Raw genomic sequence first — 12,324 nt, forward strand, 5'->3', positions numbered from 1 at the left:
ACAAGTTGCATGCACGTGTTGAGCAGCTACTTCCACGACACGGTCCGCCATAGCCGCTCATCGATCGCTTCTCCTACAAGAGTGGAGACGCTCGACTCGCTCAGGCTCATAATTCCCGGCATCTGCACCTGCGGAAGATGCTGTCGGTTTTGGCAGCCCTGCTCACCTTGGCCACTGCGATCAGCGCGTGGCCGAGCACGTCCTCCAACTCTACTGGTATCAAACTGCAGAATGGCTTCGAGCGCGTCTACATCCAAGTAAGTACTGCATGTCTTTGCGAGGTTTGATCGACCGCCCTCACACGACAGTGGTAAGCCCTTCGGAAACAATGGCATCCGAGTACGCGCAAGTCTCATGCGCGACCCCTCGGGGAACGAACTTTCCGCCCTCCTCGACCCGCCGCTCGAAGGCCCCGGCGGGAACCAGGGGCTCGCGTACGACCAGCTCATTGGGTACCAGGGCAACGCCTCGTTCCAGAACGGCAACCTCATCGTGCAGGTCAACCTCGGCGTCATCTCGTTCTACCGCGCCGAGACGAACGGCTCGCTCTCGCTCCTGACGCAGGAGTTCACGGACGACAAGGCGCTGTACTCGCGGTACTACGTCCAGGAATACAAGTCGCCGAGCTTCCAGGCGCAGTTCTCCTTCACGAGCGATGCGGACGAGCAGTTTTATGGGATGGGGCAGCAGGCATGTTGCAAGGATACGTCTGTCAATAAGAAGGGGCAGAGTATTGACCTCATCAACTTTAACTCGTTTGTGCCTATTCCGGTGTACATGTCGAACAAGGCAGGTCCATCAAACAGTTGACCCAGTTTATCGCTAATGACTGTGTCGTGCAGGGGTATTTGCAGTTTTTCAATATGCCCAGTCAGGGTAGAATGGGTATGCGCATATATTCAGCTACTCTATCCTTGTTGGTTTGCTGACGTGACGCAGAATTCAGTCCCATTCGGACACGTTTCATCAGCAGCGAGGCGACAGCTGTCGACTACTGGATGTGGGTTGATTCGTTACAAACTGAACTCGACTGCATCATTGACGTTCGCAGTACGACGGCAGAGCCTGGCGACTATGACACCCTTCAGGAGCAGTATACTGCTGTCACGGGCGAGTCTGCGTTGTGCTCTTTGGATCACAACCTTTCTTACTCATTCTTCAGGACGTCAACCCACCCCACCGGACTTCATCCTTGGCTATCAGCAGTCAAAGCTCCGATACTGGAATCAGACTCAAGTCATGGACCTCGCCCAAGAGTTCCACGACAGGCAGGTGAACGTGTCCATGATCGTCGTCGGTCCGTCACGTGGTTTATTCGATGGTGACAACGCATGTCTGACGTTACTCCAGACTTTTTCAACTGGAAGTACCAGGGCGACTGGGCGTTCGACCCGGAGTACTGGTCCGATCCCGCAGAGATGGCCTCATTCGTGAAGAACATGACCGGAGCGGAGATGATGGTGTCACTATGGCCCAGCGTCGAAGATCTGTCTGACAACTACATCGCTCTCCAGGAGCAAGGCTTGCTGGCCACCACCCGCGATGGAACGGGTGTCACGGATTCGTTCGCGGGGGTCTACACGCGCCTTATTGACTCTACGAACCCGGCCTCTCGAGAGTTCCTCTGTGCGTTCGCGTGTTTCTTCGGTTTCATGAGTCCTGACGTTCCCTAGGGAAACAGCTGAACGAGAGCTATTTCTCGAAGGGCATCCATAACTTCTGGATTGATCAGGCTGATGGTAACGAGCGTTCATCGAGAATTTACGGCTCATTCTGATATGTCGACTTTCCAGGTGGTACTCTCGGTGAAGCCTGGGAAAACAGTACGCATATGCAAAAAAACTTCTTGTCCCCCGCGGGCTGCTTACGAGCATCTCCACTCCAGATGGTCAGACCATCAACCTCATTCCCTATGAAAGGGCCTCCGCCCAGTATTTCATCGGGACCCAAGAAGGCGCCGGGAAGATGTACCCCTGGCTCCACCAGGCGGCCATCAACGAGGGCTTGCACAATCTGACCGGCCAGCCCATTACGTCGGCGTCATGCGACTACATGTCGCTCACCAGGAGCACGTTCGCCGGCGGGCAGAGATACTGCTCGTACCTGTGGAGCGGCGATACGCTATCCGAGTTCCCTGTTCTCCTCCAGCAGATCACTAGCTCGGTATCGGTTGCCGCGTCTGGGATATCGTCGTGGACGCTTGATATTGGTGGGTTTACGGGGTTGGATATCGATACCGACTACGTAAGCTACTGATCCTACATGAAGTTAGTTCATTTGGCTGATTCTTTTTCCACAGGGTAAGGAATTATTCGTGAGATGGTTTGGCATGGGCGTTTTCCTTCCATATGTGAGTAAAGCGTGCTTTTAGGACATCTTATCACTGATATGTACATTCCGAGATAGACTCGAGTCCATGGGTAGGTCGTACATCAGAATCATTGGCGCCGACTTTGCTCATGGATGCCCATAGATCCCGTGTGTGTAACATTACGTCGCCTTCAACTCCATTCAGTGCCAACAACTGTCCGAATGAGGTATGCTCTATGTAATATTATGTGTCTCCTTTCTTCATCACGGTTCAGCCCTGGTCCTACGGCGAGGAAAACTTCGTCATTATCAAGAAGGTAAGCTGACTCCTGCATCGTGGCAAATCTACCCTTCTCACGATGACTGCAACAGTATATCGACCTGCGCTACCAGCTTGTCCCCTATGTGAGGGCGCTGTTCCAGCAGCTGCAGTACTCTGGAAGAACCATTATGCGCGCTCTCTATTATGACTTCTCTTTATCGGACCCCTTCGTTGTGCAAGCAACCTCTGTCAACAACCCACTCGTCACTCAGCAGTACATGTTTGGTGAGCTCCGCATTCGACCCATATTGGATATGACAACAGAACTAACGCTTGATAGGCCCGCGTCTATTGGTGTCGCCTGTCGGCATTCAGAACGCTACTACAAAGGAGGTATATCTACCTCGACTCACTGAGTCGATGATCTCTCAGAACTTCTCGTGGGTCCACTGGTGGGCTGACCTTACTCATTCGCATAATCGAGATGCTGACTCGGAATAGGTGGACCGACACGGACTATGGCCAGGGTGGTAACACAGTCACTGTCAACGCTCCGCTGGACGAAATACCAGTGTTCTATTTGGGTAGCAAATCCGATATCTTCTCAGGCAGCGTGTTTTAGTGCGTATCAATGACATCCATGGCAAAATGTATCCGTCCGGTATGTATAGACTTTGTATGCACCGATAAATAAAATATGTACAACGGCAGTGGAACTGATCACATCGTGAGTTTACTTCATGGAAAAGTCTGCGTGGGCACCAAGATATTCAGCAAACCAGCATCGGGGTTCCATTCGAAAATCTCTCACTTACCTTCACGCTTTCTCGCAGTGACAGCCCAGAGACTCACAGAACTGAATCTCTCCAATGTTGTTGCACGTGTAGGTACCCTCGTTGCTGCAGCTGCACCCTGCAATAGGACCGTCGGTGCAGTAGTCGGGAACCTTGATGTTGGAGTTGCTAGCACAGCCGGTCACTTTGTATGCAAGAGCCGCGTCCTCGAGGGGAGTAGGTGTTGCAGCAGCGAGGCCGCTGAACACAATGGAAGCGACTGCAATGGCGAGTGCGGGAGTAAACGTGCGCATAGTTATAGAAGGTATTTGTTGGCGATGTTGAGCAGGTTGTCTGGAGTTGCTAAGTTACATGCTACTCAGCGTGATGTTGTCTCTTTATAATCGAATGGGGAGGCTGTGTACACTGATGTCAGGGTGAGATTGGGGTGAGACGTCGCCTACCTCCGAGCTACAAAACCGAGGAGACTACCGTTCACCTTGCCGCATTGAGGAATTCGTCTCCACCCGCCGGTGTAATCATTCAATGGTGGTTTGTGGAAACCAAACCACCGCCTTGAGCCATCATTTCCGGAGGTAGTATGAAGACGGCGTGATTCTTACGCCTTGCAAGGTAGTGTAATATCGAAAAGATGACATGGTCTCGATACTAGATAGAATTTTCGATCCTAAACTTCTTGGATGAGCTGAGACTTTGTAAATTTCCTATGGGCGTAAAAAATAGAAGCAGGTGAGAAGGTGGAAGTGTTGAATACAAGCGTCGAAAGCCTTCCTGAACTTTAGAATGATTTTCGGAGATCTCGGTCACCCGTGGAAGACTCAACTCAAATTTGAGTTCGGTGGAGCGATTTGTCTGACCACCATAATTATTACGAGTGCGATGATGAGGGCTCGAGCATGAGTGGCTTTGACAGCTTCTGGAAAAGTGGGTGTCTCATCGTCCACCGTCGCGTTGGTCGTTCATTCAGCTGAGGGCACTTGACCGACTTAGGTTTCCAGACGACATCCATCCTCTCGTCCAGCTCCGTCATTTTTTCTCCCCTTCCAAATCTTCCGCTGTGTGGTGCCCCAAGGCAGAGCTGCGACATGCCCACCCCAGGACAGTGTCATTCATACGATGAGCATCGTATCCTGTCGAAAATATTGTGCTTTGGCATACGAAATTGTTACGAGAGAGCTTGGGAGGCAGTGTAGCGAGGGGACGATGGAGGAAATCTCGGGCCATGGTGCGTTTAACGCAGGCTCTGACAGAGTACGGCAAGTGCCCGCGAGAGTGGTGACCGATGAACAAACAAAGCGCGTCGCTGTGCAGTTGTGAATCCGGAGATAGCCGGGAGGTTCGTGACGCGTCCTTGCCTGCCCTTAATCTAAGCCCCTTGCTCGTTTTCCACGCTTTTATTGCTTTGTAAGTTGTGCCTTGCTTCATCGACACCCCCTCCTTGGCTAAGTCGCTGCAGCGATATCGATATATATCTTATCAGATTGTCTTCGTCAAGAACACATACAGGCTCTAGGCGCAAATTCCATAACCCCTCAAGAAAACGGCTCAGAAATACATCACGTCTACCATGACCTCCTGCTCCTTCGCCGTCGATCCTGATTTGTCGACCTTGTCGAGAAGCGGAACTTTCCGCGTTTTTTGAATCTCGACTCCTCTCGATCCAAAGTACCTCTGTCCCTCGTAGCTCCAAGCATGGTTGCCCCGCACCCAATACGCCATACCTTCTACATACTGTTTCACCTCATCATCCATCCGAGGCCCCCATGATGGTAAGCTCCCCATGCGAGAGTGAAAACGCTCCTGTATCTCAGCGTGATATCTTGCTGCCCAGACAAATGCGTCGTCTAGGCTACATCCGAGCTCGCGACGGACCACGGTGATGAGGTTGTGGTTCTCATCGCCAGTCGTCTGCTCACGGTTGTATGATACTATATCCTGTAAGTTCCCTAGATATCAGTCGCGATAACGAACGAAAGTGGATGGTCTTACATTGTCGATGATGACAAGCTCTATAACGCAATCTGACAACGCCTGAAGGGAAGGATGGAAGAATATGTCGTCGGGTATGCTCAATGGCGCCTCAGCTGGTGTGAAAGCTACGCGGACGCCAACAGTTTCCCGCCGTACAAGCAGGTACTCGTGAATATTTCTGCAGACATTGGCGTCTCTGTCTGCAGCCTGCGTGACAACGCTCTTGAGGTACTGCGTAACACTGTCCATGAAGTGGCGCTGCGCTTCAGGTGTTATAATCTTTATCGCTCGCGCCCAGAACCTACAATGAAATCATAGTCAGTCAGACCTTTTCTATATTTTCACGCGAAACACCGTGCTCACTGCCGCGACAGCTCTCCCAGAATAGACTCTCCCTCTGGCCTTGGCTCATGCGGATGTTCAAAAGCGTTCATCATAACATTCACAAGTTCTTGCACAACCGGTGCGCTTCCGACGTCTGTGTATTCGTCCACAACGAAGAAGAAAAAGATGAGATCGCATGCCGTCCGGAAATGAGATTCATCAAGCTGCGGGTACGATAGCGCCGCCAGAAGACCTATGAACTCGCCTGTGAGTTGAAGCAGAACATCTTATTACAATCGAGAGACGTACAAAAGTTGCACTTGTTGAATGCAGCCAGCGACTTGGGGTTAAAAGGCGCGAGGCTGTGGAGCCACTCTGTTGCTTCTTTTCCGACTTTCTCGAGATGCGGGCTGACCCGTCTAGGCCAAGGCCAGGCGGTCATAGTGTTGGGTATTGTAATTATCATCCCGGGTCGAGTCCGATGCTTCCGATAAACGGGATATGCTGCTTGAAGGGGATTTTGGGTGATGCATTTATAATCTCGCGCCCTTGCACACCTTTATACTATTCCGCCTTCCATTTCAGATGCGACTCCATCGTGGTCGACAATTGGGCTTGCTACTATTACGGTAGTCCCAACTCCTCAAAAATTCGGCAGCTAATTTGCTGTCCGCTCTTGCTGGAGAGCTGCATTTTCCGTGAGGTAATGTGAGCACGCAGGTTACACAACGTGAGTAGCCGATGCGTGAACATCCCCTCCTCGTCCCTCGTCCCTCTTTCTCATATATGACACATAATACACGTACGTGTCAACAGTCGATTTAACCTAGTGGGATTGTAGTACGTGTCTGTGAGATGCAGCATCCGAAACAAATTCTTCACAAACTAGGATGGCGCCAATCACCAACGTGATTGACGATACGCCGTGATGAGCGCACCATCATCCCTTCCAGTTCTTTGTGATACATTTGTTACAGTGGCTTTATCGCAAAGCCGCTTTAAATCGTCAATGATAACTGTTTCCGATCCGGTCTCTCTATTACTGTAGTAAATGACATAGCAGGAGTTACTTCGGGCCCTGGTAGTGAACGTTTGAACAAGCGAGGTAGAAGGTCCAGAGTATGATTTTTGCATTTAACCTCCTATGATATAATCAAGAGACTTTAAGCACATCTCATGATATTCCCAAACCAGTCTCCATACTGGGGTTCTATAGCCGATGTCGAATGAATGTTTCTTGTGAGACTGGTTAGGATGGAGTTTATCCCATCCTAGCTTCCTCCCCCGCCCAGTACAGATTAAAAGGAAAAGTCACCGTAGATTTGGGTACATCCTAGTAAGTACATCGGTTGATACTTGATCCTGAACGTTTGAACTCTCTGACCCTCAAAATATAAATTTGATACATCAGTGGCATGGATCCGGCCGATGCTTGCCACCCACTAGGGGAAGAACCCTTCTAATTGGGGAGGTGAGCCCTTGGTAATTACTTGGTAATGACCATTTCTTCCATAACGTCTTGCGCTCCGGCCCCATCATGCCGCAGCCTGCGGCCACATGAGTAATTGTTGTAAGGGGTACGAGAACCTACGACGGCTCACAGGGTCCCATCATCAAAAGTCGTGCAATATTTGACACGCGAGTACCAGACCCATCACCACCACGCACCAGGTGAAGATGAGCACACTCATGTATCTGAGGATGCACATTTTAGACCCATTTTAAGGATATTTCTCGGTCATAGCACTCACGGAGTGCGAAAAGCGTCCCACCTCTATGCTATTGCAACACCAACAGACTGGATCGGATGATATACCGCATCGACTGTCAGCAGTGTATACAAGATGACAAGCAAACTCGAGATTTACGGAACCCGTGAATATGCCTATCTTGTGTGCATAGTTACTCATTATGCCGATGTGCCACATAACGAATGTCTACCACATCGTGCCAAGCAGCCCATAGAATACCATTAGCCAGACGTGCGCCGGTTATTCATGGTCGTAGGTGACCATCTTCTGCGCATTGGCGCCAACGGACTCTCGGGTATATTTTCTGTAGTTCCTATAGTTATGGCGAGATAAGCCCATCGCTGAAAGTGGGGATTACGTCTGATGGAAATATGCCCAAGTATGCACCGCAAATGGCAATAACAGGATTACTCCCCAGCTCTGCAGATGCGCGAACACGCTTTCGCAGACGATGTCGGTCGAGCACGAAATAGCCGATGAGTAGGGACTCGATAATCTGCGAAAGTCAGTGCGCGCACGGGTGTTGAACGTTGAACAGGGCTGCATTGTAGTCGTTAAATTCTGCGAACGGTCGCGGTGGGAAACGGAGTGTCAGTACTAGTGCCGCACGCCGCCGTGCCAATAGAAGAGGACGAGAACGCACGCCACGTGTGAAAATAATTATTAGCAAATAATATCATGGGAAAGAGCAGCATGATCAACGGATCCGAGCGCAATAACGACCAGAGATTATAGAACTCAGTAGACCAACCTAGGGTCGCCTGTCTACAACGGCGCACGCGCCATCCGTACTGCACATGGACGCAGGTGATGCCATCATCAAGGGCACAAACACTCCAATGAGCGTCAGGATCATGAAGCCGATATATTCGAGTAGAACAAAGCTCAGCACTACCACTCTCTTACCGAGACAGATGTTAATTCATACGCACGTAGGTCCCATTCTCAACTATCAACGAGGGCAAGCATATCTCAGGAGATAGTGGTGCGAGCGATAACTAAGTTTGAGCTTACCTTGATTGTTCTGTAGAAAAAGAGCATGAGATCGGAAGACAGTACTCGAGCGAGTGTAGGAATATGAACTCTGTAACGCCAATCGAATTGCAAGCCAAGCGCTCACTTGCTTCCTCTCGTGCCACAACACAGGAATCCGAGCTACGACCTTGAATACTATATACTAAAAAGCGCACGGAGAACTACATGGAATAGCTAGAGATCATAACTGCCTATGACAGAAATAGGGATGGCCTCTAGATGCATCAACAGTATAAATCAAAACTTGAACTCGAGCGTAACCTTTCGAAAGAGAGAAAACAGTCACTGTGAGTCAACAGCAGAAGGAGACTCTAGGACCTACCGCGGATGTAACCCTCTTCACTTCTTCGGCAAAGACGGCAACTGTTTTCTGGAGCTCACCTCCTTTGATATGACCTTCGCACTCCAGGCAGCTGTACTGTCTGCGCAAAATAGCGAGGGAAAAATCATTGCTTGTTGTGACTGTAGTGAGAACCGGCCTCTGGGAGAGCTCCTTTCCAACAGAATTTATCGCGTCACTCCACCATATGCTAACTGAACCCAGGATTGGGGAACCATCGGTTGAATTCTTTATGACACGCCGGGTGGTCGATCCACAGCAGACTAGTGGAATCCAACATTTGGCCTCCGAAGCCCAGGTTAGGTGCCCCAATCCCACGTTTTTGGCCACTTCCCTGCACTTTGCATGATACACCAGGAGCCTCTGATACGCTGCTGCTGTTATGAGTTCCAGATCAGCCGGGTTATGCAAGACTGTAGGATCGCCAAACGAGGGGATGTTCAGGGTGCGAAGCGCAGCGATTTGTGCCAAGGACTCCCATCCGTTATGGCAGGCAAGACAATACAGTTTGAAATCCTCTTCTCCCGATAAGGGTGATGAAGTGATATGCGCCTCCACCGCCTCGGATACAAACGCGATGTCATACTTGTTGGCAGCTTTCATGAGGAGACATGCCTCCTCTACATGAGAGATAGGGGGATTCGGGCCGGGATAACAGAAAAGCAGCAGCTTCCTTGTGATGATGCTGTTCTCGGAGATGGAAACAACGTCAGATGAAGAGGGGGGTTGAGGGATGGTGAACATGTCTTTGAACACGGGAGAAGCCAGCGACAGAATTGCTTTGAACACATGGAAATCTACATTATCAGAGGTGCGAAGAACGATGTCAGCATCGGTTGCATCAAAGGGTGCGTTGTCGATATGCGGAGAGCTCATGATGGGAGGATTGAGCAGACAGTATAGGGGTAACTTGACCGAGTATGACGCTCTAGCATTTATTTCCAGCTCAAGATATCCGTGATTGGCCATACACCCCTCTCAGAGGAGGGTAGATGAATGGAATTGATGTAGGAACCCCTACTACTAGGTCGTAACGTTTCCTATCGAGACAAGTGATACACCAGTGCTGCAATAAGTAAAATGTACATTGCACACCACTCGCAGAATAAGCAGTAACCCGACCGTGAATGCGTTAAGTGGACGTGAACTCAAGCTTAACCTTCAAAAATACTTAGATTAGTCCATGCCGATCATACGTTTAACGAGAAAATATCACACCTTTTTCACCTCATCCTCGACTTTCTGACGAAACATGTCTTTGAGCTTGGCGATTTTACCTCCAGTAAAAAATGCGAGGCAGTATTGACAATTTGCCGTCGCTACCTGTTTCAACGCAACGTCGAACTGTCTCGAGTCGGTGATAGTCGACGTGGCGGGAGTTTCCTTCAGCTCGCCGGCGATCCTCTCCATCATGCTGAGAAGCCATGCATCAAACGCCTTATCCACCCCGCTTGCTTGTGTCCGATAGGCTCTCCCACAACAATGTCTTTGACAGTTATCAAACCCCTTCAGCCACCTCAAGTCTCCGTTCGCGACAGATGCAGCTGCTATCCCGCACGTGAGATGATAGCGCAGCAGGCTATCATATTCGCTCCCCCTGATTAAGCGCAACTCCCTGACTTCGAGGCTGGGACGCCCCAGTGAGATGATGCGAAGGCTGGAAGAAGCTGCTCCCCTAGCCAGTTCCTCGAGCCCGAAGTGGCACGCGAGGCAGTATAGCGCCACGGGTTCGTCGACCAGAAAGGGTCCGTCCAAGAGGCTGTGCATGACAAAGTGAGTGACACATGTCATGTCGTACTTCGTAGCTGCCTCCAGGATAAGATGGGCGTCGTTGAGAGTGTCAATGGAAGGTGAAGGAAGAGGGTAGCAGATGAGGAGCAAGGGCTTTAGAATGGCGCTACTCTCAGAAATAGTGACACTGGGAACGCCGTCCGGGGAACAGGGGGGCGAAGAAGGCTGCGGGAGTCCAAACGTGTCTTTGAAGACGGGAGAGGCGAGCGACATGATGTTCTTGTAAACAAAGAAGTCCACATCGTCGGAGGTGTGAATGACTACGTCTGCTTTGGTCGCATCGTTGAATGGAACGTTGGAAGTAAACGTTGTCGACATGACTGGGACGATTAGAGGGTCATGCATTCGTTTCGGAAACGTGCAGGAGAGGGGGGTGTAGATAGGGTTTCAAGTTGGCTCAGCAGAGGGGGATCACACTGCTCGACATGGTAGTCTGAAGATACGCAGAGCGATGAAGTCGAATGCCTTCTTATGGCTTTCAGAGCGAGTGTAGAGAGCGTCGGGATTGCTTGCCAGGGCGAGAGTAAAATACATGCGAGACCATGGTTGAAATTTGGGGAAGTGTCCGGAGAGCGCTAGAGTGCTTAGAGACTGTCACAAAAAGTACGAGGGAGGCAAGCTGGATCAAATCATCTCAGTGCAAAGGGGAAGTGGCGGGTGCTGCTTGGCATGATTCGGCGCTTGCCGACCCGTCTGTCTTCGGCCCGTCGCGCTCCACAACGCTTGCTCCGCGTTAGTGACGTTGCCTGTGCCCCATGTCTTCTGCTCACATAGCTAACACTCCCTTTGACGATCCTGGCGCTGATTTCATCCTCAGAACATCCGATGGCGTTGACTTCCGCGTCTTCAGGGCGGTCCTTTCACTTGCGTCCCCTGTGTTCAAGGACATGCTGAGTTTACCTCAACCTACCCTCCCTTCCACTCCCGAGACGCCTGTGGTAACGATTTCAGAAAACAGCGCGGTGCTTGAGCCGTTGCTCCTTTTCTTCTACCCTGCTGTTCCGCCCACCATCGAGAGTTTGGAAGACGTCCGCATTATGCTCCTAACGGCGACCAAATACGACTTTGAGGCTGCAATTCAAGAGGTCTCAACTCAGCTCGTCTCACCTCGCTTTTTGGAGACGAACCCCATTGGGGTTTATTGTGTGGCATGTCACTGCGGTTTGGAGGCAGAAGCTAAAGCTGCTGCCCTTCAAGCGCTAAACATCCCCTCTCTCGGGCGCCCTGTAGTTGAAGTTGACGAACTCGCGTTGATCAACATCCCAACGTACCATCGTCTGTTGAGGTACCACTTCAAATGTGGCGAGGTCGCCGCTGGTGTTTCCAACAAAGACAACTGGAGCCTAGTCGGAATGGCTGTCTGTCGGTTGCCGTTTTGTGACTGCGCCGATGTCATTGATGATGAAGGTGTTCCTTCACGTCTGTTACCGATATTCGATGTCCTTCCCAACATCGCGGATGAACTTAGGCGCAGACCGTCACCTGCAACAGCGGCGCAATCTGTTCATCTCAAAGATGCGGTTGAAAAGCTGCGCGGTTGCAATACATGCAGTCGCGAGATTGAGAACGGAACAACGCTGCGAGAGCTGGTGGACGGAATCGGTAGTCTGGTGCGGGATGAAGTTGAAAAGGTACGTTTTAGAACATGTCCTCTGTTCACTTTGGATGACTCAATATCGGGCTATCTTGCAAGGTTCCGCTTGAATTCAAAGATTGACTCTCACCGCGTTCGTGTTTGAACGAACG

General features: G+C 50.7%; 4 protein-coding genes across 4 annotated transcripts; 2 read left to right on the forward strand and 2 right to left on the reverse strand.

The window, feature by feature from the left end:
* Positions 1 to 137: 137 nt before the first annotated feature.
* CONPUDRAFT_91047 (glycoside hydrolase family 31 protein) lies at positions 138 to 3,194 on the forward strand (the record flags this gene model as incomplete). The annotated part of the gene is made up of 15 exons (XM_007771908.1): positions 138 to 257; positions 316 to 789; positions 843 to 885; positions 940 to 1,000; positions 1,052 to 1,110; positions 1,163 to 1,297; positions 1,351 to 1,626; positions 1,674 to 1,739; positions 1,794 to 1,823; positions 1,886 to 2,244; positions 2,300 to 2,350; positions 2,586 to 2,627; positions 2,683 to 2,857; positions 2,913 to 3,024; positions 3,074 to 3,194. The coding sequence occupies 15 exons, from the start codon at positions 138 to 140 to the stop codon at positions 3,192 to 3,194; spliced, it is 2,124 nt and encodes a 707-aa protein (XP_007770098.1).
* Positions 3,195 to 4,911: 1,717 nt separating this feature from the next.
* Positions 4,912 to 6,103, reverse strand: CONPUDRAFT_155138 (terpenoid synthase; the record flags this gene model as incomplete). Its single annotated transcript, XM_007771909.1, has 4 exons — positions 4,912 to 5,301; positions 5,356 to 5,638; positions 5,701 to 5,914; positions 5,971 to 6,103. 4 exons carry the CDS (start codon positions 6,101 to 6,103, stop codon positions 4,912 to 4,914), a joined length of 1,020 nt encoding a protein of 339 aa, XP_007770099.1.
* A 1,628-nt stretch (positions 6,104 to 7,731) lies between these two features.
* CONPUDRAFT_74098 (uncharacterized protein) lies at positions 7,732 to 10,896 on the reverse strand (the record flags this gene model as incomplete). The annotated part of the gene is made up of 6 exons (XM_007771635.1): positions 7,732 to 7,908; positions 8,345 to 8,361; positions 8,427 to 8,436; positions 8,533 to 8,589; positions 8,770 to 9,762; positions 10,006 to 10,896. The coding sequence occupies 6 exons, from the start codon at positions 10,894 to 10,896 to the stop codon at positions 7,732 to 7,734; spliced, it is 2,145 nt and encodes a 714-aa protein (XP_007769825.1).
* Positions 10,897 to 11,333: 437 nt separating this feature from the next.
* On the forward strand, positions 11,334 to 12,295 carry CONPUDRAFT_74099 (uncharacterized protein; the record flags this gene model as incomplete). The annotated part of the gene is made up of 2 exons (XM_007771636.1): positions 11,334 to 12,209; positions 12,272 to 12,295. The coding sequence occupies 2 exons, from the start codon at positions 11,334 to 11,336 to the stop codon at positions 12,293 to 12,295; spliced, it is 900 nt and encodes a 299-aa protein (XP_007769826.1).
* Positions 12,296 to 12,324: the final 29 nt, after the last annotated feature.

The sequence above is a fragment of the Coniophora puteana genome (genome assembly GCF_000271625.1).
Source record: "Coniophora puteana RWD-64-598 SS2 unplaced genomic scaffold CONPUscaffold_8, whole genome shotgun sequence".
NCBI classification, from domain to species: Eukaryota; Fungi; Basidiomycota; class Agaricomycetes; order Boletales; family Coniophoraceae; genus Coniophora; species Coniophora puteana.